The sequence below is a fragment of the Eptatretus burgeri genome, chromosome 18 (genome assembly GCF_056783735.1).
Source record: "Eptatretus burgeri isolate ZD-2024b chromosome 18, Ebu_testis_v1, whole genome shotgun sequence".
In the NCBI taxonomy this organism is placed as follows: Eukaryota; Metazoa; Chordata; class Myxini; order Myxiniformes; family Myxinidae; genus Eptatretus; species Eptatretus burgeri.
In genome coordinates this window covers 47,086,525-47,112,852 of record NC_140978.1, presented here as the reverse complement: position 1 = coordinate 47,112,852, position 26,328 = coordinate 47,086,525, and the positions used below count along the sequence as shown (strand labels likewise).

The following is a 26,328-nucleotide window of genomic DNA, read 5'->3' as shown; positions in this document are numbered from 1 at the left end:
GCACACGTCGAATACATTATGGGTACGTTTTGTATACGTTAAGAGCACGCTGAAAAACACTGCCATACGTCGTAGTAGGTTGGCTTTAAACGTTGTACTTTTGGGTTGTCCTCAAATTTTGCATGCTTGAAATTTTACGATGTATCCCGGCATATGACTCGCACTTTCCGCTACGCTGGCTATAAGTTGTAGGCATGTTATGCGATTGTTGACACACGTCGACACACGTTACTTGTAAGTTACTCATAAGTCGAAACACGTCGAGGTAATGTTTAGCGTACCCGAAACTTATTTCTAACTTATGAGTAACGTTTTGTAAGCACGCTACACGAACGTTGTTCACACTGCGCAACACGTTACTTGAAAGTTCCTCATACGTCGAAACGCGTCAAAGTAATGTTTAGGGTACCTGTGACTTATTTGTAACCTATGAGTAACGTGCTTGGGAATTATTTGTAAACCATGTCCTACGCACAAATACGTATGTAGACGTATTTGACGTCTTCAGGACGACCACAGAACTTACTGAACGCGTTTCTAACTTACAGATACCGTATAATGGCATATTGGCAGCGATTAGGGGAATTGGTATATAAAAAGGGGTTTCGCAGGAGGAACCCATCTTTTTTTTAGTCTTCGTGGTGAGTACATGTCCATGTCATTCCGAGAGATGGAGGATACGGCAAGGCTGAGACGACAATACCTACCTGTTAGGTATTGTCGTCTCATTACCTGCTCTGCCAACAGAGCTGGGAGAAGAAGACGTGAACGGAGGAGAAGGAACTGGGTCAGACCATGCATCGGGAGGCGACGCCATTACGGCATATATGACCAGCTCATGGTGGAACTCCGGAACGAGGACCATCCATCCTTCATCAACTTCCTGCGAATGCCCCCAGCGATGTTCGACGAGCTACTAGCCAGAGTGGGTCCAAGGATAACCAAGCATTATTATTAAATCATTTCAATAGTCCAGTGGAAGCGATTTAACTCGTTCAATGGAAACGATTTCAATTGCTGAGCACCAGCGTCCAAAAACATTAGGTGAGTGACAGGCATTTATTAAAAGTGAAGTTGCAGCCTATGAATAGAAAACCTCACGTAATCGTCGACGATACGCTGCCACGCTATGCATACGCTAGACTATCGTTGGGTATAGGTTGTGGACGCCTAAAACATGCTAATCAATCGTTGGTATAACTTATCTATAAGTTATCGAAGCGTTCTGTTTTCATTACTAGTACATTATGCATTTGTCCAAGTCGTTTTGAATACTTTAAAAACTGAAACAAAAAATAGTTCATCGTGGGAATGAGAAAAAATAAATTAGCCGAAAAGAACATCGAACAATGGTGCAAAGTAGTCTCCTATTCGTGGACGCAATGACGATCCATCATCACCCACACCCTCCCCATCATGCTCACCAACGACTACTGACATGGACTTACTACTACTACCAATACTACTACTACTACTACCACGCTCACCTAATACTACTGACATTGACATCTACTCAACATGGAGTCTGGAACACTGACGGGTTCCTGTTGTGAAGCCCATTTGTATATACCAATTCCCCTAAACGCGGCCAAATTGCCATTATACGGTAGATGTAAGTTAGAAACACGTTCAGTAAGTTCTGTGGTCGTCCGGAAGACGTCAATCAAATTCGTCTACATACGACAATGTGCGTTTGAAATACATTACACATAGGTTCGAAGCAAGCTACACATCGGTTCAAAGCACGTTACTCATAGGTTAAAAATTAAGTTTCGGGTATGCTAAACATTACCTCGACGTGTTTCGACTTATGAATAACTTACAAGTAACGTGTGTCCGACATGTGTCAACGATCGCGGAGCGTGCCGAGAACTTATGCCAGCGTATGTGGAACTTGTGAGCCATACGTCGAGTACGTCATAAAATTTTCAGCATGCTTGAAATTTCACGACGTACGAGACGTACCACGGAATATGACAGCGTACTTCATTGTTTTTCAGCGTGCTCCTAACGTATACACAACTTACCCATACCGTATTCGACGTGTGCCAGCATTTTAGACACATTTTTCATAGGTCGGCATACGCTGGCTAAATCGTCAAGGTGTGACTGCGATGTTGAAACTTCCAATTTTCAGGCGGTTATGATTTAAATCAGCGTGCAGCAGCTTTTTAACAGAGAACGCCACGAGTTTGTCGGTGATACGTGCAGCGCGCTATGCCTTAGTTAAACTATCATTGGGCATTGGTTGTGAACGCCGACAACAGGCTCAGCATTCGTTGGTATAAGTTACCTATAAGACAACGAAACGTTCTGTGCCCGTTACTAATGTGTTATGTATACGACCAACACATTACGAATATGACCAAAGCTTTAAAAAATACTCAAAACTTCAGCGTACCCCAACGTTTTACATACATTTTTATACGTTGCCATTGCTGACTAAAACGTCAAGGTGTGACAGCGCCTTAACACACTACGCCGTCATGGATTAAAATCCTGCAGTGCACGCAAGGTCCTTCTGCTCAAGCCAGCGCATGTCCAGGCCCGTCTGAAGTTTGCCAATGACCATCTGGATGATCCAGAGGAGGAATGGGAGAAGGTCATGTGGTCTGATGAGACCAAAATAGAGCTTTTTGGTTTAAACTCCACTTGCTGTGTTTGGAGGAAGAAGAAGGATGAGTACAACCTCAAGAACACCATCCCAACCGTGAAGCATGGAGGTGGAAACATCACTCTTTGGGGATGCTTTTCTGCAAAGGGGACAGGACGACTGCACTGTATTGAGGGGAGGATGGATGGGACCATGTATCGTGAGATCTTGGCCAACAACCTCCATCCCTCAACAAGAGCATTGAAGATGGGGCGTGGCTGGGTCTTCCAGCATGACAACGACCCGAAACACACAGCCAGGGCAACTAAGGAGTGGCTCCGTAAGAAGCATCTCAAGGTCCTTGAGTGGCTTAGCCAGTCTCCAGACCTGAACCCAATAGAAAATCTTTGGAGGGAGCTGAAAGTCTGTGTTGCCCAGCGACAGCCCCGAAACCTGAAGGATCTGGAGAAGATCTGTATGGAGGAGTGGGCCAAAATCCCTGCTGCGGTCTGTGCAAACCTGGTTAAGAACTACAGGAAACGTCTGATCTCTGTAATTGCAAACAAAGGTTTCTGTACCAAATATTAAGTTCTGTTTTTCTGATGTTTCAAATACTTATTTCATGCAATAAAATGCAAATTAATTATTTAAAAATCATACAATGTGATTTTCAGGATGTTTGTTTTAGATTCCGTCTTTCACAGTTGAAGTGTACCTATGATAAAAATTACAGACCTCTACGTGCTTTGTAAGTTAGGTAAACCTGCAAAATCGGCAGTGTATCAAATACTTGTTCTCCCCACTGTATGTATGTATGTATGTATTTGTGTGTCCACTCTTCACGTATTGGTTGGACATCTTACTTGACGTCTCCCACAATTATGACCTGAAACCCAAAGTACCCAAAAGACCCCCTTCTCCCCCAAAGACCCAAATAACCCCGAGTTCCCAAAAGACCCCAAGGACCTTGAAGTATACAAATACTCTGCCGGACATGTCCGGGCGGTGTTTGTCTCCGGACGGTGTTTATAGTATGTCCAGTAGAAAATCAATTTCAGACATTATTTAGTTTCCATCTTCACTGTTATTCTATGCAGAATCATTTTGATGAGACAGGATGTGTCGTAATTAATGCTCCGCTGCATGTCTGCCTTCCTTTCCCCTCGTCTCACACTTCCCTCCTCCAAAACACTTCCCACTTCCTCACAACGCTGTCTCGCTCCTTCCCCATCAAACCCCCTGGACATTTATAAGCGGTAGAGCAGAAATGCGATCCATCCATCCATCCATTGGGACTCTGTACATTGGATCCATCCATCCATCCATTGGGACTCTGTACATTGGATCCATCCATCCATCCATTGGGACTCTGTACATTGGATCCATCCATTGGGACTCTGTACAGAGCATTGGTGCTGCCGAAGCAGTCTCCTGGGCTATTGGGCACAATCCTGGATGGGTCGGCACTCTGGTATTCGAATAGCTCGATCATCCCAGCAAGCGGATACCCATTTTGCTGACCTCAGAAGGATGACAGGCTGTGTCAACCCCGCCTGCTATTAATTCAACGGAAAAGCAGGATTTGAACTCAGGACCCAAGGATCCTAAGCCCACCACCCTAACTATTAAGCCAGAACCAATAGTGGTTGGTGGAATCAATTCCACAGTACTTGATTCCAGCCTTGGAATCAAAAGGAATCGAGTTGTGAATGGGAATTGACATTGATTCCAAGTAATTCCTACTTCATAGACATAAGCGGTTTTTTTCAGGGAAATTTTTTTTCATCCCTGTTGGGCATGTTCCAGTTACACATGGTTTGCTTATGTATTAACTGAAAAGGAACACGCCCCTGGGGCATCCTGTTTGCAGTCTCACAGCAAAAGCAAATTACTTGCAAATTAATCAGTGTAATATGTCCAATATTCTTAAACATTTGAAAACCAAACACCAGAAATAGTACTGATTACTTATGCTTTTGAATGTAGATTCAAAGAAACCAAAGTCTGCAACAGTAATAAGTTTGCCCGATAATGCCCCGGTATGCTGCCTTCCCTTCTCTTCCCCTCATGCTGCCTTCTCTTCCCCTCATGCTGCCTCCCCCTCCTCATGCTGCATCCCCTCCCCCACCCCTCCTCAATCCCTCCTTCTCTCTCCCCTCCCTCATACCTCCCTTCCCCTCCCCCACTCTCCTCTTTCACCCCTCAACCCTCCCCTCACTCCCCACCGCCCTCTCTCTCTACCCCCCTCTCTCTCTACCCCCCTCTCTCTCTACCCTCCTCTCTCTCTACCCCCCTCTCTCCAAGTATTCCCATCAGCGAAGTGATGGGTGGTATTTGCTCGTCCTAATTAAAAACAGATCATATAAAACAGGTGAAACAACTTGAACCCAGGCCAGACAGCTTAGCGGGAGTGTATGAACCTCTCAGCCATCCTGCTGTGGGGTGAGGGTTCATTGCTTTGTCGCCACTGAAAACATTTTAAAATTCTCTCTAACTCGTAGTTCATGTGTCCCATTGCTCGACTCATTCTAATCCTCTAATTTATTTTGTCTTCCTAACTCCGGGGATGTCTCCACGGAGAACAGTCGCAGTAGCCACGCCCACTGCTCATGCCGTGGGAGCCTGCACCTGTTTAATTATTTTCATTGCACTCAATGAAGTTACACTTTGGGAAAAACAGTAGAAAAACAGAACAAGAGAAATAGTTTAGTTTAATGCTTTGGCAATTTCACATTTTTTTGTGTAAATATGGAGAAGTAGGGTGCACAGCCTTGCTTAAAGTTTATAAGATAGATGCTTCGTTATAAGAATCGATAATTTCTTTAAATTTTCAGATCGCACTCCAGATTTCGACACTTATTTACTGCACCAGCTCCGAAATCTGAATCCGATCCTCAAATCTGAAATCGTATTTCGATTATCTACTTTAATTAGTCCGTGAGAGTATATCGTGTTTCCAAGGCAAGGCATTTGTTGTAGGCCGAATCAAAATGGCGGCTAAGAAGTTTGGGCAGTTGATGTTGGGCTGACCAAGGATTTGCCTTTCATGAAGGTAAGCCGTTAATCTGTATGATAAAAAGTTGCTCTGTCTGTCTGTCTGTCATGCTATAATTTGAGAACGGATTAACAGATTTCAATATAACCAGCGATGCTGGATTCAAGGAACTCCCAGGATGGTTTGTGATGCACAAAAAAGGAAGAATTGTATGTCAGTACGGAGGCACACGTGGTGACACTGGTTATCCCTACCTGAAGTGCAGGATCTCTGAAGAATCCTTTTTTGTTCTTTCCCCACAGATTAGCCATCACACTGAAGATTCGTATTCCCATCAGTGAAGCAATGGGTCTTATCTTCTATGTTTCTTCAAAAGGGATGTTTATATTCTCCCAAACACCTAATTTTCATCCATGCACTCCCTTGGAGTTCCTTTAGTATGCATGCAAAGTTTCGGGCTGCTCGGTTTTATTCTTTTATTATCTATATATTAATACTGAAGGGCCAATTTTGCGCTCCTCCTAGCGGTCGCGTCACGTTTTTCTTGGTACTGTGACCTGGACTGAAAGAAACTTCGTACCTGTAAGAGTGCATCGCACATAGTGGCAATAGTCAACCTTTAACTCTGAAGCATCTATTTATTAATACTGAAAACTGAACCATCTATATATTAATACTGAAGGACCAATTTTGTGCTCCTCCGAGCGGTTGCGTCACTTTTTTCTCGGTACTGTGACCTGAGAAGTTTTGACACGATGTTTGTACGTCAAAGTAGACACGTGCACAAATCAGGGGACTTCTTCACAAGGAGTAGTGTACACCAAAAATGTTGTGTACAAGGACGTTTTGTAGGCCTCATTCGGAAAGGCCATGGAGTCCATCGACTGGGATCTGGCTCTTACAAGAGCCGCCACTGATTGTCATATTGGGCTCATGGAATGGAATCCGTCTGTGACGGGGTTTCGGCTAGTTATTATTATTATTTTAATAGATGCTTTAGGCTCGTGGAAGAGATATGACACAGAACAAATCAGAACACCACATAAGAAAGAGCACCAGGATAAAGGGGAAAACACTAACAGCAGAATGGAGGGAGAAAGTAGACAGAGATGGACAAACAAGGGATGTCGGTAACGATGAGAGGTAAGGGAGAATGCAAAGGGTGGATAATATGGATACATAGGCAAACTAGAACGGGCACTCATAGAGCGCATACCTTCGCCGCCACTACTTTTTTGTTCTTGGTATGACATGTGTTATGACGTCATTGTGTCACAAGATTGGGCATTAAATTCTGAACATTTTGGTGCTGGGTTCATGTAAAGCGGACAAGAATTGACCGCGTTATGACAAAAACCGCATATTTTTCAAGGTCGTGACCCCCCTGACCTTTGACCCCTAACCGGTAACAAGAGTATGGGCGTCATTGTGTCATATTGCATATCACAAGATGAGGCGTTGAATTCTGAACATTTTGGCGTTGGTTGCATGCAAATTGAATAAAAATTGACCGTGTTATCGTAAAAAGACGATTTTGACCTTTTCGTGACCTTGACCTTGACCTTTGACCCGAACTATCCCAAAATCTAATCGAATGCTTCCTGGCTAATAACCAACCATCCCACCAAATTTCATGCAATTCGGTTTAATACTTTTTGAGTTATACGAATCACAAGATTACAAATAAATAAATAAATACATGCCGACCAAAACATAACCTTTCGCAGAATGCGAGGGTAAATATTTGGGAGGTAGTTTATCGGGTTTAGAAAAGATATCATTTTGGATGGATGATTACTTGAGATGGTGAACAACTGTCTTAAAGACCTGGAGGGAAGAGTGAGATTGAATAGAGTATGGTAGGTAGTTCGACAGGTGGGGAAAAAAAGGAATAAATGAGTGGCGGTGAGCAGTTGTTCTGGATTTAGGAAATTTCACGAGGCGGGGGTTTCTGCTGCACCACGTGCGTCCTGCAGATACCTGGGAGGGAGACACGGACAGGACAAGGGGTGCAAGTGCAGAAATGAGGAGGTCGAAGACTGAGAGACCACCGACCTGACAGCAACGGTGAAGTGATGAGCCCATAGACTCAACTTCATCGCGAGAGATTCCAATGATATTGAAAGTCTTTGTGTTCATGGCATCAAGCTGAGCAAGACGTGAGGAAAAGGAGCCAGCCCAGAAGGGAGAATAGTACTCCATCGAGCTGCGGATGAAGCCTAGTTGATGGACAGGAGCTCAGGTCGGCGGCTGGCTTTGGAAGCCAATGTTGAAATTTGGTTTGCCCGAGAAAGATGAACAGAACCCAACAAGCCGGTAGGCGACATGGCTGCTCGCTCGACATGGAAAGCTGGCCGACGCGACTCGCTGATATTCATGTACATGCTATCAATCAATTTAGCACAATAAATATGATTATCATAGCCCTCTTAGTTTGTGCCCAGAAACCCACCTTGTGAAATTTCAGGCATGTTTCCAAAGAGACTCTAACAAATGGCAGCCCTGGTAATCCCATTTATCTATTCGCTAAAGAATTTATTTTTTTATATGATGCTGTAAGACATTCTCCTTGGGCACAAAAAAAACAGGTCCCTCGGAGGTCCAGATTCGGAGGTATTGATTTTTTGGACAGTCCACAATAAGTGTACGATGTACGATAAAGTATTTTAGCTGTTGCTAAGCAACGGAGGTGTGCATAGCAACCATTCATTTTTGTGTACATGCTCGCCACATTGTACACATTTCACCCACGTTTCATCAAAATCAGACTCTTTCTCTTAGAGATATTCGCAATTAACCATTTCTGAAATGTTCGACATGTACTCGCCCAAAACCTATCTCCTCCTACAAATATTTCTTTGTTAGGGCTGCAAATTGGCACGAAGGGAGCGAGATAGATTGCGCACAGAACTCTAAGCTTCGATTTTTCGATTTTTGTTTTTTTCCGATTTTTTTTTTACCACTTTATAGGGCCGTTGCTCGGGCCCGGGGTCCCATATTCGAAAGTGCACGATTCCCAGAAATATTGGTCTTACCTACCAAATTTCATTGGAATCGGTTGAGTGGTTTAGCCCCAAGGCTTGACCAAAGTTTCGTGGACAGACAGACAGATGGAAATGTCCAGAATAAGGGTGCTCGAAGAGCAGCCAATAAAGTTTGCCTGATAGTGATACCCTGGAGTATGACTGACTGAACCTCCACTTAGTCACGCATGAGCATGTTCATCATCCATTAGCAATTCGTGTTCCTTTCAAACCTTTTGTACTACTCAAGCACACTCACACTTGCACCACACAACTTTGAATCTTGGAGGTTGATTTAATTTTATACAAAAGCGTAGCCCTGCATGTGTGAGAGAAATGTATTGCAGAACTTTACATCCCTTCTGGTAAATTTCAATTGGTTCAACATTTTCTTTTGCCATAAATTACCAATGTGTTGCTGTTCTGTGGCATGTGATAGACTTTACTGCCATTTTGAAAATATCCAGGATGCTTTGTGTAACCATATGTGTGCATTCTTCAGTTTCCAGATGTCACGACTGCATCACAAACTCTCAGTGATCTGTCTTTAATTTATCATGAATCAGACAAAAAGTGTTGCTTAATCATGAACGATCCTCATGGATGCATCAACCCATAAACTTGCTTCCCTATTCACTTCTATTCCTCAGATTCCCTGATCCTGTGCATGTCTCTCTCATTGTTAATTGTCAGCTGAAAAAGTCTTCTGGTACCTCTCATTAGCATTTCCAAATATCTTGCAGTGGTGTACTTGCACATTTATTTACTTGTAACCAAAAACGTTTTTTGTGTAGGTGTTTGCCATGATGTGGAAGGATAATGAAAGTCGATCTCCAGTGAAAATAGTTGCTGAAAGTGGTTGGGGCATCATTTGTGATCCTGTGCAGTTGGAAGCAGCCTGCATTGACATCATTGCCAAACATCCAAAACAAGTAAGAAGCTGAATATCTCTTTCTGACCAACGATTAGTTGAATTTTATTTATCACTAGCAAATACAACCCATCGCTTCACTGACTGGGGGTATTAAGAAGGGGGGTAGAGAGAGAGAGAGAGAGAGAGAGAGAGAGAGAGAGAGAGAGAGAGAGAGAGATAGAGAGAGAGAGAGAGAGAGAGAGAGAGAGAGAGAGAGAGAGAGAGAGAGAGAGAGAGAGAGAGAGAGAGAGAGAGAGAGAGAGAGAGAGAGAGAGAGAGAGAGAGAGAGAGAGAGAGAGAGCGGGTGGGGAGAGAGAGGAGGCAGGAGGGAAGGGAAGCTAGGAAGGGGGGGAGGGGGAAGGTGGGGAGAGCTATGCCTCACCAAACGTTGCTATACCGTGGGAGGGCGGGATGTGAGGAGAGAGAGAGAGACAGAGAGAGACAGAGACAGAGACATACATATGAAAAAAAGAAGAGAGAAGTGTGAGGAGTGGAAGTGGGGTTCATAAAAAGAATGATGTGTTATGCTTAATGACAACACACACACACACACAAAAACAAACTCATGACAGAACAGCTGTACACACAATGACACAACAGAGTTTGTAAAGTAATCCGTTGGCATATCTGAAAAAAACTTTGATGTCCCAGTTCCAGAAAATTTGTGGGAACATGAACCAAAAGTAATCGCTGAAAACATGAAGTACCGACCGCTCACGTCTGACCTAACTTTCACATGGAGCGTGAACATCGAAAACAAAGCATTGCAACCAGATATCATACTTGGGTACAAAAAAAGAGAAGAAGGCATTGCTAATTGAGGTGTTAATCGCAGTGATTTGGGACTAAACAATGGAGAAATCAAGAAAATGACCAAATACCAAGACCTCTAGAATGAAGTGAGAAGATCCTGGAAACTGAAGAATACCAAAGTTGTACCGGTGATAGCAGGACCTGCTGGAATGATGACTAAGAACCTCACAGAGATATTAAACATAAGGGCAATACCCCTGGGTGCTCACCTGGTCGTGCCTGGATAAGATAACCAGGCAACCACTGGGAGGCATGGATGACCCACAGAATATATAATGGAGAAGAAAGTAAATACCTATGGATATTTTTTTATGCCGTGAACAAACTTTGGTACATCACGGGTGATAAAGGTTGAGGTCAAGCTTCATCAAAATTGTGTGTGTGTGGCTTCAGAAAAGAAAGCAAACATATTTTGGGGGGAAACTCCCCTTAAATCCCCTTTGAGCAGAATTTTCTAATGTCATGAACAAACTTTGATGCGTCATGGGTGATGAAAGTTGTCGTGAAGTTTCATCGGAATTGTGTGTATTATTTAAGAAGAAAGCAAATACCTCTTTTGGGAGGAAACCCACTCCCCCCCACACCCTGTAAACCCCCTTTGTAAACCCCTTCAGAAGGTTTTTTTTTAATGCCATCATGGGTGATGAAGGAAGCCGCCCAGGACTTAGCGACGATCCTGAAGAGAGCCGAGACACAAAACAGAACAGAAACCTTCACAGCTTGGTCCATGAATCGTGACCCCTTACTGAGATGAAGGTGGATACTTTCAGCCCACCCTGGGAGGACTCCATTCCACATTCTGAAACTCGAATATGTACACACACACACACACACACACACACACACACACACACACACACACACACACACACACACACACACACACACACACACACACACACACACACACACACACACACACACACACACACACACACACACACACACGTGCTTGGTCGATATCGGGAATCTGCAGGTTGGAGTCAGTGTGATTACTGACCACAGTACGGACTGAATACAACCCAGAACCCTTGAGTACCTTTCACTGATTAACGATGTCACATTTACATCGACGTTTCAGGAAGATGTTCACGAACATTAATCTTTATAAACAGCTGTGTGTGACGGGTGGAAAAAAACTGCCTCAGTAATTTAGAAAGCACGTTAATACTGAAAATGGCTTTTGCTTTGAAACTCACAAAGGGAAACATTTCACCTTTGTAAAGCAAATCCGATAACAAAATACTTTACAAACAGGCGCGAGGACAAAGGAAAACCTGATAAAACCTCCAAAAGATGCGGGATGAAACTTTACCACCACGACACCCATAACAGACATGGCGTGTCCATACACCTGTGGAGAGTCCGTACAGATCCAAATTTACCCATTTGTGCCACGTCTGTGTGTGCTCTGTACGTACCTCCACCTTGGAGTAACTGTCAACTGCACATCCCGATCAGGACACGAACTGTACTGTACAGCTGAGGTAAGTGGCTTCAGCACACCAACGCAACGCCTGGCTTGGCAAGCGATTACCAATTGCCGTCGAGACAACGATGCACCTGGAAACGCCCGTACAATGTCCAGTTGGACAAATCAACAGTTTTTGGGGTCGGAACTGCTGATACTTTCAAATCTGGAGCTTACATCCAGGCCCAAAAAACCATGATGGCTTCAGACCCCAGCAAGGTTACCCAGGAATCGCCTTCAGACCCCAGCAAGGTTACCCAGGAATCGCCTTCAGACCCCAGCGAGGTTACCCAGGAAACGCTTTCAGACCCCAGCGAGGTTACCCAGGAAACGCTTTCAGACCCCAGTGAGGTTACCCAGGAAACGCCTTCAGACCCCAGCGAGGTTACTCAGGAAACGCCTTCAGAACCCAGCGAGGTTACCCAGGAATCGCCTTCAGACCCCAGCGAGGTTATCCAGGAAACGCTTTCAGACCCCAGTGAGGTTACCCAGGAAACGCCTTCAGAACCCAGCGAGGTTACTCAGGAATCGCCTTCAGACCCCAGCGAGGTTACCCAGGAATCGCCTTCAGACCCCAGCGAGGTTATCCAGGAAACGCTTTCAGACCCCAGTGAGGTTACCCAGGAAACGCCTTCAGAACCCAGCGAGGTTACTCAGGAAACGCCTTCAGAACCCAGCGAGGTTAGGGCCCTGTCACACCTTGACGTTTTAGCCAGGAATGGCAACGTATAAAAATGCACGTAAAACGTTGGCGTACGCTGAAGTTTTGAGTTTTTTTTTTAAGTTTTGGTCGTATTCATAACTTGTTGGTCGTATGCATAACGTATTAGTCACGGGCACAGAATGTTTCGTTGTGTTATAGATAACTTATACCAACAAATGCTTAGCCTGTTGTCAGCGTTCACAACCTATGCCCAACGATAGTTTAACTTAGTCATAGCGCGCTGTACGTATCGCCGACGAACTCGTGGCGTTCTCTGTTAAAAACCTGCCGCACACCGATTTAAATCATAACCGCCTGAAAATTGAAGTGTCAACATCGCAGTCACACCTTGACGATTTAGCCAGCGTATGCCGACCTATGAAAAATGTGTCTAAAACGCTGGGACACGTCGAATACGGTATGGGTAAGTTGTGTATACATTGGGAGCACGATGAAAAACAATGAAGTACGCTGGCATATTACGTGGTACGTCTAGTACGTCGTGAAATTTCAAGCATGCTGAAAATTTTACGACGTACTCGACGTATGACTCACACGTTCCGCATACGCTGGCATAAGTTCTGGGCACGCTCCGCGATCGTTTACACACGTCGGCCACACGTTACTTGTAAGTTACTCATAAGTCGAAACACGTCGAGGTAATGTTTAGCATACCCGAAACTTAATTTTTAACCTGCGAGTAACGTGCTTTGAACCTATGAGTCGCGTGCTTTGAACCTATGTGTAACATATCTCAAACGCACATTGGCGTATGTCGATGAATTTGATTGACGTCTTCCGGACGACCACAGAACTTACTGAACGTGTTTCTAACTTACATCTACCGTATAATGGCGTATTGGCAGCGTTTAGGGGACTTGGTATATACAAATGGGCTTCACAAGAGGAACCCGTCAGTGTTCGAGACTCCATGTTGAGTAGATGTCAATGTCAGTAGCAGTAGCAGTGGTAGTAGTTCGAGAGAATTTAGTGATGTCGATGTTAGCAGTGGTAGTAGTAGTAGTAGTAGTAGTAGTAGTAGTAGTAGTAGTAGTAGTAGTAGTAGTAGTTCGAGATAATTTAGTGATGTCGATGTTATTAGCAGTAGTAGTAGTAGTTCGAGAGAAGTTAGTGATGTCGATGTTAGTAGTAGTAGTAGTAGTAGTAGTAGTAGTAGTAGTAGTAGTGCTTTCAAGTAACGTGTTGCAAAGTGTGAACAATGTTCGTGTAGCGTGCTTACAAAACGTTACTCATAGGTTAGAAATAAGTTTCGGGTACGCTAAACAATACCTCGACGTGTTTCGACTTATGAGTAACTTACAAGTAACGTGTTTAAACGTGTGTCAACGATCGCATAACGTGCCTACAACTTATGGCCAGTGTAGCGGAACGTGTGAGTAATACGCCGGCATACGTCGTAAAATTTCAATCATGAAAAAATTTGAGGAAAACCCAAAAGTACAACGTTTAAAGCCAGCGTACTACGACGTATGGCAGTGTTTTTCAGTGTGCTCTGAACATATACAAAACGTACCCATAACGTATTCGACGTGTACCAGCGTTTTAAACAAATTTTTCATAAATCGGCATACGCTGGCGAAATCGTCAAGGTGTGACAGATCCTTTACCCAGGAATCGCCTTCAGACCCCAGCGAGGTTACCCAGGAATCGCCTTCAGACCCCAGTGAGGTTACCCAGGAATCGCCTTCAGACCCCAGCGAGGTTACCCAGGAAACGCTTTCAGACCCCAGCGAGGTTACCCAGGAAACGCTTTCAGACCCCAGCGAGGTTACCCAGGAAACGCTTTCAGACCCCAGCGAGGTTACCCAGGAAACGCCTTCAGACTCCTGCGAGGTTACCCAGAAAATGCCTTCAGACCCCAGCGAGGTTACCCAGGAAACGCTTTCAGCCCCCAGCGAGGTTACCCAGGAATCGCCTTCAGACCCCAGCGAGGTTACCCAGGAAATGCCCTCAGACCCAGTGAGGTTACCCAGGAAACGCCTTCAGACCCCAGCAAGGTTACCCAGGAAACGCCTTCAGACCCTAGCGAGGTTACCCAGGAAACGCCTTCAGGCCCCAGCAAGGTTACCCAGGAAACGCCTTCAGACCCCAGTGTAACAGCATCGACCACGCACACGTCTCTGGCTCAAGCAGAAGTGACGCTTCATTTATTGGCCCACATACGGAACACTATATACTGTTGCGGTTCTCGGAACCACATGCATACAACAGATAGTTGTCCCGAGTCAGTTATGCCATTAATATACATGCAGATAGACCCCTTCCTTTTGTGTAATGGGAGGACAAGGGAGTGCATTGCGATGGGATATTAGTTAGGTTTATTAAATAATTTTCCCCTCCATTCCACTTCCCACTCTTCCTATTTTCACTGCTGAGGTAAATCTGCCTGCTTGCCCCTCGTCTCGTCTACCACAGCGTGTAGCACGACGATCCACCATGCCCTCTGCCTCGCTTGCCCCCTCGTCTCGTTTACCACAGTGTGACGATCCACGGTGCCTTCTGCCTCGCTTGCCCCCTCGTCTACTCTCGTCTACCATAACCATGCACCAGGGTCTACCAGAAACCAGACGTGTGCAGCGAGTCACACAGTAAGGTGGGCGGGGGCTGCACCAGCGTCTACCCGAGGCCCGGCTGGCTTTGGAAGCCGCCAGGCTGGCGGACCACGTGAGGGATCGGAGCCAGTTGGAGCGCCCGACTCGAGTGATGACGTCGGATTCAGCATGGCCCCCTCCCCCGAGCTTCGGGCCCGATAAAAGACGGAGAGGTCCCTCCGTTGAGAGAGTGAGTGTGTGTGTTTCATGCTGTCTCCTGTCCTCGACTCCACCCACGTCTTGCCTCGACAGCCCACCTCCTGTTCCTCGTCTCCACCCACACGACGTCGAACCGCCTCCTTCCTCTCGACTCCACCGACCTGGTCCCGCCTCCTGCTCCACCCTCGCCCTCTGGACTCCTCCCTTCTCCACTCAAGCTCCCCACGTGCAGCTGTGGCCAGAACAACGCGGCTATTGTCGGGTGCTGCACCACAGAGCATCCCTCCCCCGAAACACCCAGGTACTGAAAACTAGAACCTCAACCCCCTCCCTCCCTGGCTGCAAAGTCCTTTTTCTTCATTAGGGTTTCTTCTTTTTCTGTGTGTATCTGTGTGTACTGGCACCTGTCTGTTAAGTCAGCCTGTAGATCTTTTGTTGTTGTTACTGTGAATAATCTCGCGTCAAGTCTGCACTGTGTCTGCTTTAGTAAGTTGCTTGTATAATTGTCGCACCCCCCACACCCCTCTCCTCTTTCCCTGCGTTACATACCCAATAAACCTTTGTTGTGCCACATGCTTTTCCTTGCTTGCTGTAAATAAATAATTGTTGTGGAAATGTTCCCAGCTCGCCTTTGTCTTTTCTTTCATTGGTCCAGCATGGTTCGAATCCATGCTTAGCCGGGTCTTTATTCCCAACAGTCCGTTCCTTCTAGCCGGTACGTCCTTGGCAGTGTCGCTCGGCTGCATCCGATCCAGAAAGGTGATCCGATCCGGTAGAGTGATCCGGTTCGGACAAGGCGTACCAAGGGCATGGTTCCCCGGTAGTTAAACTGCATGGTTAATTAGGTAACCCGATTCCATAGGCGGGAGGACCCAAGGTCACGCGGTTGAGTTATTGGCGTCCATGGTCGGTTAAGCGACCCGCCACGTCACGGAATTATCCGTGAGCGACAGCGTACAATTCCGGGGATCTGGTGGGAATCGACGTAGCTTCCCCCACCTAGTGGTCTTCTCACCCGACCCCGCCAGCCCGCAACAATACTTTCTGTTCCACCTCCCTTTTTGATGAAGAGTAAGATCATACATTGTCAAAGTGTTGTCAACTGAACAATCAGCATCCACAAAGCTTTAGCAACATGTTAACGTACTTAATGGCTTGCAGTGCCACCAGAAACCAAGTTTGAGTAAAAGTTTAACAAACTTCGTATGTCAGGTATATCAGTACAAGTCTGCAATGGTCAACAATACAAGTTTACAAGAAGTTTGTGGATTTAACAAACAAAATATTTATACTTCTGAGGCTTAACAATCTCACGTCCTCCTCTTGTATGCTGCATGGTTGGACACATGTGCGTTGCAGTGTGCATGCAGTCGGGTGTGTAATGTTCTCCCACAGGTGTAGCTGGTTGTGGCATACCTGCTCCACTCTTCATGACTTCATGAGTGGTATTGCTCATATTGCTCGTCGCAGCAGGTTCTTGCTCACGAAGGGTCATGACATCGTCTTCAGGGGTCATGAGAACTGGTGGTGGCTCATTCGTTCTCACCAGATGACATCTGTTCCTGCGTAAACCACTCCTGATGCTGTTGTCAACCCGGTATGATCTGGGGGTGCGAATCCACTTTAGTAACGATTGCTGGCTGCCAGGTGTTCTTCCTCCTGATGCTGTTGTCAACCCGGTATGATCTGGGGTGCGAATCCACTTTAGTAACGATTGCTGGCTGCCAGGTGTTCTTCCTCCTGATGCGAACAGTGTCACCCGGCTGCACGTTAGCCAGCGATCTTGCCGATCTGTCATGATAGACTCTCTGTTTCAGCTTCTGTTACATAAACTGTGCTCTGGGATATACTATTGCTGGCTTGAGCAGCTGCTTGGTGACTGGTATCTTGGAACTCAGCCTGCTCATTAAGATCTGTGCCGGCGAGAATAATGTACCTGTGACAGGGGTGTTTCGGTCCTCCAGAAGTGCCAGGTAAATGTCATCATCAGCTTTCTTCATCATCCTCTTGATGGTTTGGATAAAACGTTCACTTTGGCCATTGGACTGGGAAAATCCAGGACTGGATGTCGACTGTATCCTAGGGTCCTGAGTTCAAATCCCGCTCAGCTGTTGAATTAACACCAGGTGGGGTTGACTCTGCCTGTCATCCTTCCGAGGTCGGCAAAATGAGTGCCAGGATTGTTCCCAATAGCCAAGGAGACTGCTTCGGTGGCACCAACGCTCTGCACAGAGTATGGTCCTAATGGATGGATGGATGTCGACTGTTTGATTCCCCAGTTTCACATGAACCGCCTGAACTCTTGGCTGTCGACCAGCATATTATCACTCATGAGCTCTTCTGGAAGGCCATGACGTGCGAAGACCTCCTTCATCTTAGTGAGGATCGTGGTGGCAGCCTTGTCCTCGATCTCCACCACCTCCGGATACTTGCTATAGTAATCAACCACCAGGAGATAGTCTTTGCTTTGATGTGTGAGGACATCGACTCCCACCTTCTGCCCTGCAAGCTCAGGTATGGGGTGTGGTCTCAACGGCTCCTTGAGCTGTGTATTACTATGGCTGAGGCAAACTGCACAGTTGACCACTGTCTGTTCAATGTCTGCAGTCATGTTTGGCCAAAACAGAGCGCCAGCGGCCCTGGCTTTAGTTTTCTCAGCTCCCATGTTACTCTCCTGTAGCAGAGTCAGAATCTCACTCTTCAGTGATCTTGGGATCACAATGCGGTCACCAACACACAGCAGTCCATCAGCTTTGTGTTCCTCATCTTTGACCAGCCAGTATTCTTGGAGAACGCTCAGAACACTGTGCTTCTTCTTTGGCCATCTCATCATGGCTGCCTGCCTTACCATCTGGAGGTCAGTGTCCTCAGCAGCTGCAGCTCGGGTCTGGTCTTGTCTCATGGCACTCACCGGCATGTCACGCACCAGGCAGTGAACCATGACTTCTATTTCATCCTCCATCTGATCGTCTGATCGGTCACCAGGTAAGTTTGCACTGCTCAGTGTGTCGGCTACATTCATGTACTTACCCGGGACATACCTCACATCTAGTTCGTAGTGCTGGAATCTCAAAAGCATTCTCTGCAGTCACGGAGTCGCGTTGCCCAGGGGTTTCTTGAAAATTGCCTCTCGAGGGCGGTGATCCATCTGCACATTCACTGGCTTCCCGTACACATCCTGGTGGAATTTGTGGCATGCGTAGCAGATTGGCAACAGTTCCTTGTCAATCTGTGCATATTTATTTTCAGTATCCATCATGGACCTTGATGCGTAGTGAACTGGCTGATCCTCCTGGACCAAACAACCAAGCCCACTCTGGCTAGCATCTGCTTGGATTGTCACCGGCTGAGATGTCGTAGTATCTCAGAACGGGTTCTGTTGCCAATGCTGCTTTGACGTTGTTGAGACTTTGTGTGTGTTCCGCTTCCCAGCTCCAGGCTGTCTTTCTTGAGCAGTGCACAGAGCGGTGCCGTGGTCTCCGACTCGTACGGTATTTGACCATGCCCAGCAGGCGCTGAAGTGCTGGCTTGTCTTCTGGTGTCGGCATGTCAGCAATTGCTCGGATCTTGGACTTGTCTGGTGTCACTCCCTCTGGAGTGATGATGTTGCCCATGTAGAGTGCTTTGGGCACTCGGAACTGTACCTTGATCCTGTTGAACTTCATTTGTTGGTGAGCTCTTTGCATAGCCTTGTGAAATATTTGGTCATGTTCTTCCACTGTCTCAGCGGCAATGATCACGTCGTCGGCGATAACCTGCACACCCGGAATGTCGCTGAAGGCCTCCTGGTTTCTCTTGTGGATGATTTCACTCGCTGACGGTACGAATATTTGATGTCAACAGTCTGGCAGTCATATTGGATTGAGAAAAAAAATTTCTCTTGAACTGCTTCATAATTCGACGTGAACCTTCACAATTATGATCTCATAGTGATGGGAAAAATATGTTTTAAATTTCAACCTGATTGGACACATGGTCTGGCAGCCAGACATTTATTTTTTTTAATTTGGGTTCTTTTCGATTTTTTTGTTTTTTGTTTTTTTTGAATAAGGCTCACTTGGCTGTACTGGGATGGGCTTGAGGGTAGAGGAGTCACATCTGGAATGTGAATCCTATCACCTGGATGGGTTTGAGGGTAGAGGAGTAACAGCCGGAATGTGAATCCTATCACCTGGATGGGTTTGAGGGTGGAGGAGTAACAGCTGGAATGTGAATCCTATCACCTGGATGGGTTTGAGGGTAGAGGAGTAACAGCCGGAATGTGAATCCTATCACCTGGATGGGTTTGAGGGTGGAGGAGTAACAACTGGAATGTGAATCCTATCACCTGGATGGGTTTGAGGGTAGAGGAGTAACAGCTGCAATGTGAATCCTATCACCTGGATGGGTTTGAGGGTAGAGGAGTAACAGCCGGAATGTGAATCCTATCACCTGGATGGGTTTGAGGGTGGAGGAGTAACAGCTGGAATGTGAATCCTATCACCTGGATGGGTTTGAGGGTAGAGGAGTAACAGCTGCAATGTGAATCCTATCACCTGGATGGGTTTGAGGGTAGAGGAGTAACAGCTGCAATGTGAATCCCATCACCTGGATGGGTTTGAGGGTAGAGGAGTAACAGCTGGAATGTGAATCCTATCACCTGGATGGGTTTGAGGGTGGAGGAGTAACAGCTGGAATGTGAATCCTATTACCTGGATTGGGTTTGAGGGTAGAGGAGTAACAGCTGGAATGTGAATCCTATCACCTGGATGGGTTTGAGGGTAGAGGAGTAACAGCTGGAAATGTGAATCCTATTACCTGGATGGGTTTGAGGGTAGAGGAGTAACAGCTGGAATGTGAATCATATCACCTGGATGGGTTTGAGGGTGGAGGAGTAACAGCTGGAATGTGAATCCTATCACCTGGATGGGTTTGAAGGTAGAGGAGTAACAGCTGGAATGTGAATCCTATTACTTGGATGGGTTTGAGGGTGGAGGAGTAACAGCTGGAATGTGAATTCTATTACCTGGATGGGTTTGAGGTTGGAGGAGTAACATCTGGAATGTGAATTCTATCCAGGTTCCTCCTGATGACTTAGTCTTTTCTTTTTGCTTGTTTGGGTTCCTTCTGATGACTCCAATGCAGGACTGTACCTGTTTGGTCTTCCATTTGATTTGAATTGACATAATTTTAATCCCATTCTGAATAATAATTTTTTAAAACCTCATGGGTCAGGGTCAGGTGTACGATCAATGCGGGACATCTTCGTACCCGGTCATCATTGCCAGCAGTTATAAAGTGACATTTCTAGTTAACCTCCGCCATCGAAGATCGGAGGTTACTGTTTTCACCCCTTTCTGTTTGTTCCCTTCACATTCTGCGAAAGGTTATGTTTTGGTCGGCGTGTATTCATTTATTTATTTATTTGTAATCTTGTGATTCGTATAACTCAAAAAGTATTAAACCGAATTGCATGAAATTTGGTGGGATGATTGGTTATTAGCCAGGAAGCATTCGATTAGATTTTGGGATCGTTCGGGTCAAAGGTCAAGGTCAAGGTCACAAAAAGGTCAAAATCGTCTTTTTATGATAACACGGTCAATTTTTATTCAATTTGCATGTAACTAACGCCAAAATGTTCAGAATTCAACGCCTCATCTTGTGATGTGCAATATGACACAATGACGCCCATACTCTTGTTACCGGTTAGGGGTCAAAGGTCAGGGGGTCACGTCCTTGAAAAATATGTGGTTTTTGTCATAACGCGGTCAATTCTTGTCCGCTTTACATGAACCCAGCACCAAAATGTTCAGAATTTAATGCCCAATCTTGTGACACAATGACGTCATAACACATGTCACCGGTTGGGGTAAAATGTCGGGGGGGGGGGGTCACGCCCGTGTAAAATATGCGGTTTTCCGCATAACTCAGTCAATTCTTATTCGATTTGCATGAAACCAGCATCAAACGAGATTACCTTCTCTTGTTGAAACGTTGTATTCACCGAGCTTGCGAGTGAAGACTCGCCAAAACAACGTGAGTTGATTGTTGTTTAGTCCGTAGCCCCCGAGAGTCGGGGGGGGGGGTCATGACATTATAGATATGTGGTTTGTGTCATAAGACCATTCATATGAAACCAATTCCCCACACTCATACCAAGAACAAAAAAAGTAGTGGCGGCGAAGGTATGTGCTCTATGAGTGCCCGTTCTAGTTTGTTTGTTTGTGAACAGTATTACGGAAAAACTCCTGGACGGATTTCGACAAAACTTGGTGGGGGGATTAGGTATGGTCCAAGGATCATGCCATTAGATTTTGGACTTGGTCCAAAATCCAATATGGCCGATATGGTGGCCATTTTGAAAAAATATTTGAATTTGTTATTTTTGCATTTCTACATGTTTTAAGTGATTTCTAACCCCACCCCCCCCCCCCCAAAAAAATTTTTGCAACTTTTTTTTCAACAAAATTTCGATTTTTTTTTTTTGTATTTCTACATGTTATAAGTGATTTCCAACAAAAAAACATGCCAAAATTATAATTGCGGCTGATTTTGGAACTTCAGGTGGATATACCCACGTAAAATCAATTTCTGTCTCAAGGAATCTAGTTATGACGAATGAATTGAGTATGTAAAAGTTAAAAGTAAAAGGGAAAGTTGAAAACTATAACTCTGTGAGCACTGTTGACGTCAAATTGAATGAATAGGATATCAGGTTCACTTGAGTGACCTAGCAGTATTGGCGGCGGAGGTTTTGCACTCTACCGAGTGCTCCCCCTCTAGTTATGTCTGTTATTATCTCTGTCACTGAAGGTAAAGGCGGTTATGTTTTCACCACTTTCTGCCTGTTTGTTTGTGTACAGGACATCTCAAAAAGTTGCGGACGGATCCGGATGAAATTTTGTGGGCATGTTTGTTGTGTGACAAGGATGAACTGATTAGATTTTGGTGAAAATCCAGATCCATATCCGACGACTCAAATATTTTAAGTGATTCTTCAGCATTGAGAGATCAGGCTAAACCGATATATAGCACGATATCTCAAAAAGTTGTGGACGGATTCGGACGAAACTTGGTCCACATGTTGGGTGTGTAGCTCGGACGAATTGATTCGATGTTGGTGAAGATCCGGATCCAGATCGGGATATGAGTTTTTTTTTTTTAAGTGATTCTTCACGATTGAGAGAGAGGGCCAAACATGATCTCATACTGTGTAGCATGATATGTTAAAATGTATTGGGCCCTATATGGTCTCGTGGATCAGGCATTATGTGTTGGAGGTATGTGCTCTACCGAGTGCCCTTCTCGTTAATGATGGAACACACCAGTATACAAACACCACAAAAAACTGCAGACCCTCACCAGGACTTGTTTTGTGTGGTGTTTTTATAATCTCTGATTGCTCTTTTTCTTGTTTTGTGTGAGTGTTTTTTTAATGTGAGTTGTGGTGATGTGCACAGGTGGAATTGCTGCGTTCTGGGCATGTGAAGGTGATGAACAAGTTCATTGGGCAGGTGCAAAAGCTTCTTGATGGTCGTGGAGATCCCATACAAGTGAAACGAATCTTGGAAAGCAAGCTTTTGCCGCGAACTGGTGATGGACGTTGCAGCTGATGCCGGTTATGGACGTTTTGATGCTGACAAGTTCGTGGAATGGGTATGGTCACTTGTTCTTGAGGTCTTTTTGTGTGGCCTAAAGGTGTACAAGATCCCAGCCAGAACACCTATGTGAATTTTTTTGAAAAAGAGGGTTAAAAGTTTCCAATAAGAACCACTAAAAATTATTCTTCTTGTTCTATTTCAATAAGATTTTTTTTCCAACTCCTTGTGCCTGAAAATGTCATTTAACATTGGGAATTTTCACCTCTGTAATGGGCTGACAGGATGTGACCAAGAAGTACGCACGCACTTCAAAACTGTCTCGTCTGCATTTGAATCCTCACCCGGCGATGAACTGTCATCGCGGTGTTTCACAGGCAGGGTGATTCATCAATGTGTGTGCCGACCTTCAGATGGACGTTAAACTGGCATCCCTTCTGCTGGTCGTTGGTGGATGTTAAAGATCCCACGGTGTCTTTCACTAGGAGTATGCGAGTTATCGTCGGCACCCTGAATAGATTACAAATTCCCTCCCCAACCGACGGAGGGCACTGCATCCATGGCACAGCCACGCTCTAAGCCAATGATGCTACCCTCGCAGCCTTGTGCTGCATACGAAAGAACACCACCACTTGTTTTGGCCAATGTTAACCTCAAAAATAATTGGCTCGTTGAATTCAGTGACCTGAAATATAAATCAACCAGCCAATTATTTTTGAAGTCAGCATGAACTAAAAGATCAACATAGGCCAAAGGTAAACAACTTAGGTGAGATGTCGAAAATCCTCAATTTGAAGAGGATTTATATTTCAGGTCACTGAATTCAACCACCAACAGGAAAAGCATGCGGTAGAGCGCATACATCTGCCCTCTCATGCCTCATCCATGACAACATATCTGGCACAATATATTTTTAAATATCATGCTCTCTATCGTTTTTGAGCCCGATCTCTCAATCGTAAAGGCCCTGTCACACCTTGACGATTTAGTCAGCGTATGCCTGACGTATGAAAAATTTGGCTAAAACGCTGGCACACGTCGAATACGTTATGGGTAAGTTTGTAGACGTTAAGAGCACGCTGGCATACGTCGTAGTACGCCGAGCTGTTAGACAAATTTTCCATGCTTGAAATTTTTCGACGTATGCCAGCGTATGACTCACACGTTCCACATAACGCTGGTCATAAGTTGTAGGCACGTTATGCGATCGTTGACACACGTTACTTTTAAGTTACTCATAAGTCGAAACACGTCGAGGTAATGTTTAACATACCCGAACCATTTCTAACCTATGAGTAACGTGTTGTCGGCATGTTACGCGATCGTTGACACACGTTACTTGTAAGTTACTCATAAGTCGAAACACGTCAAGGTAATGGTTAGCGTCAGTGTTCCAGACTCCCTGTTTTTTTTTTTTTTCTTCGGTATGACGGTGTTGTTGACACTTTGATTTCTAGTGTGGTTATAATTGTAATTAATAGGCTGCCGCTCAACGATTTAAATCATAACCGCACTAGAAATCGAAGTGTCAACATCACCGTCGTACCGAAGAAAGAAAAAAAAACCAGGGAGTCTGGAACACTGACGCTAACCATTACCTCGACGGGTTTCGACTTATGAGTAACGTACAAGTAACGTGTGTCAACGATCGCGTAACGTGCCTACAACTTATGGCCAGCGTATGCGGAACGTGTGTCATACGCCAAGTACGTCGAGAAATTTTCAATATGCTGAAAATTTATCGACGTACTCGGCGTATGACGACGTATGCCAGCGTACTACGACGTATGCCAGCGTACTGCGACATATGCCAGCGTGCTCTTAACGTATACAAAACTTACCCATAACGTATTCGACGTGTACCAGCTTGGTTCAGCAAATTTTTCATCCGTCGGCATACGCTGGCTAAAACGTCAAGGTGTGACAGCGGCTTCACACTTCGATGTCTAGTGCGGTTATGATTTGAATCTTCGAGCCGCAGCCTATGAATAGCCTACGCCACGTGATCGTCGGTGATACGCTGCCGCGCGCTATGCATAAGTGAGACTATCGTTGGGCATAGGTTGTGAACGCCGACAACACGCTCAGCATTCGTTGGTATAAGTTTTTTTTTTGATTGAAACTTTCTGTGTACGTTACTAATACGTTATGCATAGTCCACCACGTTAGTATATGCCCAAAACTTAAAAAAAAAACATCAATAATTCAGCGTACGCCAGCGTTTTACATACATTTTGATACCTTGCCATACGCTGGCTAAAACGTCAAGGTATGACATCCCCTTGAAGAATCACTTGAAAATTTTAGGAGTCGGATACAGATCTTTACCAAAATCTAATCAATTTGTTGTGGTCACACCCGTGTCCACCAAGTTTCATCCGAATCCGTCCACAACTTTTTGAGATATCGTGCTATATATCGTTTTTGGCTCGATCTCTCAATAGTGAAGAATCACTTAAAAAATAATCAGATCCGAATCTTCACCAAAATCAAATCATTTCTTCCTTGTCACACACCCAACGTGTCCAATTTTCGTCAGAATCCGTCCACAACTTTTTGAGATATCCTGTACACAGACAGAAAGTGGTGAAAACGTAATCTCTTTCACCTTCAGTGGCAGAGGTAGTTATTTTGGAGGTCCACAAAGGCTGAATTTCTAAAATCCTCATTTTTCATCCGATTCACTTGAAATTTGAAGAGTTGTTACATATTTGGTCATTGAATTCAACCACCAATTATTGTTGAGGTCAAATTTGTTTTATGGAATTTGCAAGTATCATGCTCTGCAGGACGTCGTCTTGAACTTGGCCAAAAAAAAAAATTGACAAGTATGCTGATCGTGTGTGTGTGTGTGTGTGTGTGTGTGTGTGTGTGTGTGTGTGTGTGTGTGTGTGTGTGTGTGTGTGTGTGTGTGTGTGTGTGTGTGTGTGTGTGTGTGTGTGTGTGTGTGTGTGTGTGTCTGTCTCCATTCACCTCCAGCCCAAACCACTCATCCGATCGTTCTGAAATTTTCAGAGATTAATGTCACTGACCCTACGACAGTCCCACATTGAAGTTTCGTAAAATTTGGTCAACCGAAAAGGTCTACATAGGCCAATTTGAGCCAAACTTTCTAAAGTCCTCAAATATCATCCGATTGACTTGAAATTTGAACAGCATTTGCACATCAGGTATTTGAATTCAACCACCTATTAACTTGAGGTAAACAGGTAAAAAGATCACCATAGACCAAAACGCCAATTTGGGCCCAGATTTCTAAAATCCTCAATTTTCATCCAATTGACTTGAAATTTGAAGACCATTTTCATGTCAGGTCGCTGAATTCAACAACAATTAATTTTAAGGTCAAAAGGTCAACACAGGCCTAATTTCTAAAATTGATAGATTGGGCCACAAACTAAATATAGCACTTTATCTCAAAAAGTTATGGATGAGTTATGACAAAACAAGGTAGATGAGTTGAATAGGT

General features: G+C 45.0%; 1 protein-coding gene across 7 annotated transcripts in view; it reads left to right on the top strand.

Moving 5' to 3' along the window:
* GATB (glutamyl-tRNA amidotransferase subunit B) overlaps positions 1–26,328 on the top strand; it is a 234,815-nt gene that overhangs the window by 155,495 nt on the left and 52,992 nt on the right. For 5 of the 7 annotated variants that reach the window (XM_085864532.1, XM_085864530.1, XM_085864529.1 and 2 more), the window contains 2 exons: positions 9,406–9,543; positions 22,722–23,044. In XM_085864532.1, coding sequence (XP_085720658.1) covers positions 9,406–9,543; positions 22,722–22,874 — 291 coding nt within the window. In that variant the 3' untranslated portion in view covers positions 22,875–23,044. Of the gene's footprint in view, positions 1–9,405; positions 9,544–22,721; positions 23,045–26,328 lie in introns of those variants that run through there. The other 2 variants (XR_015053363.1, XM_085864528.1) reach the window with 1 other exon arrangement.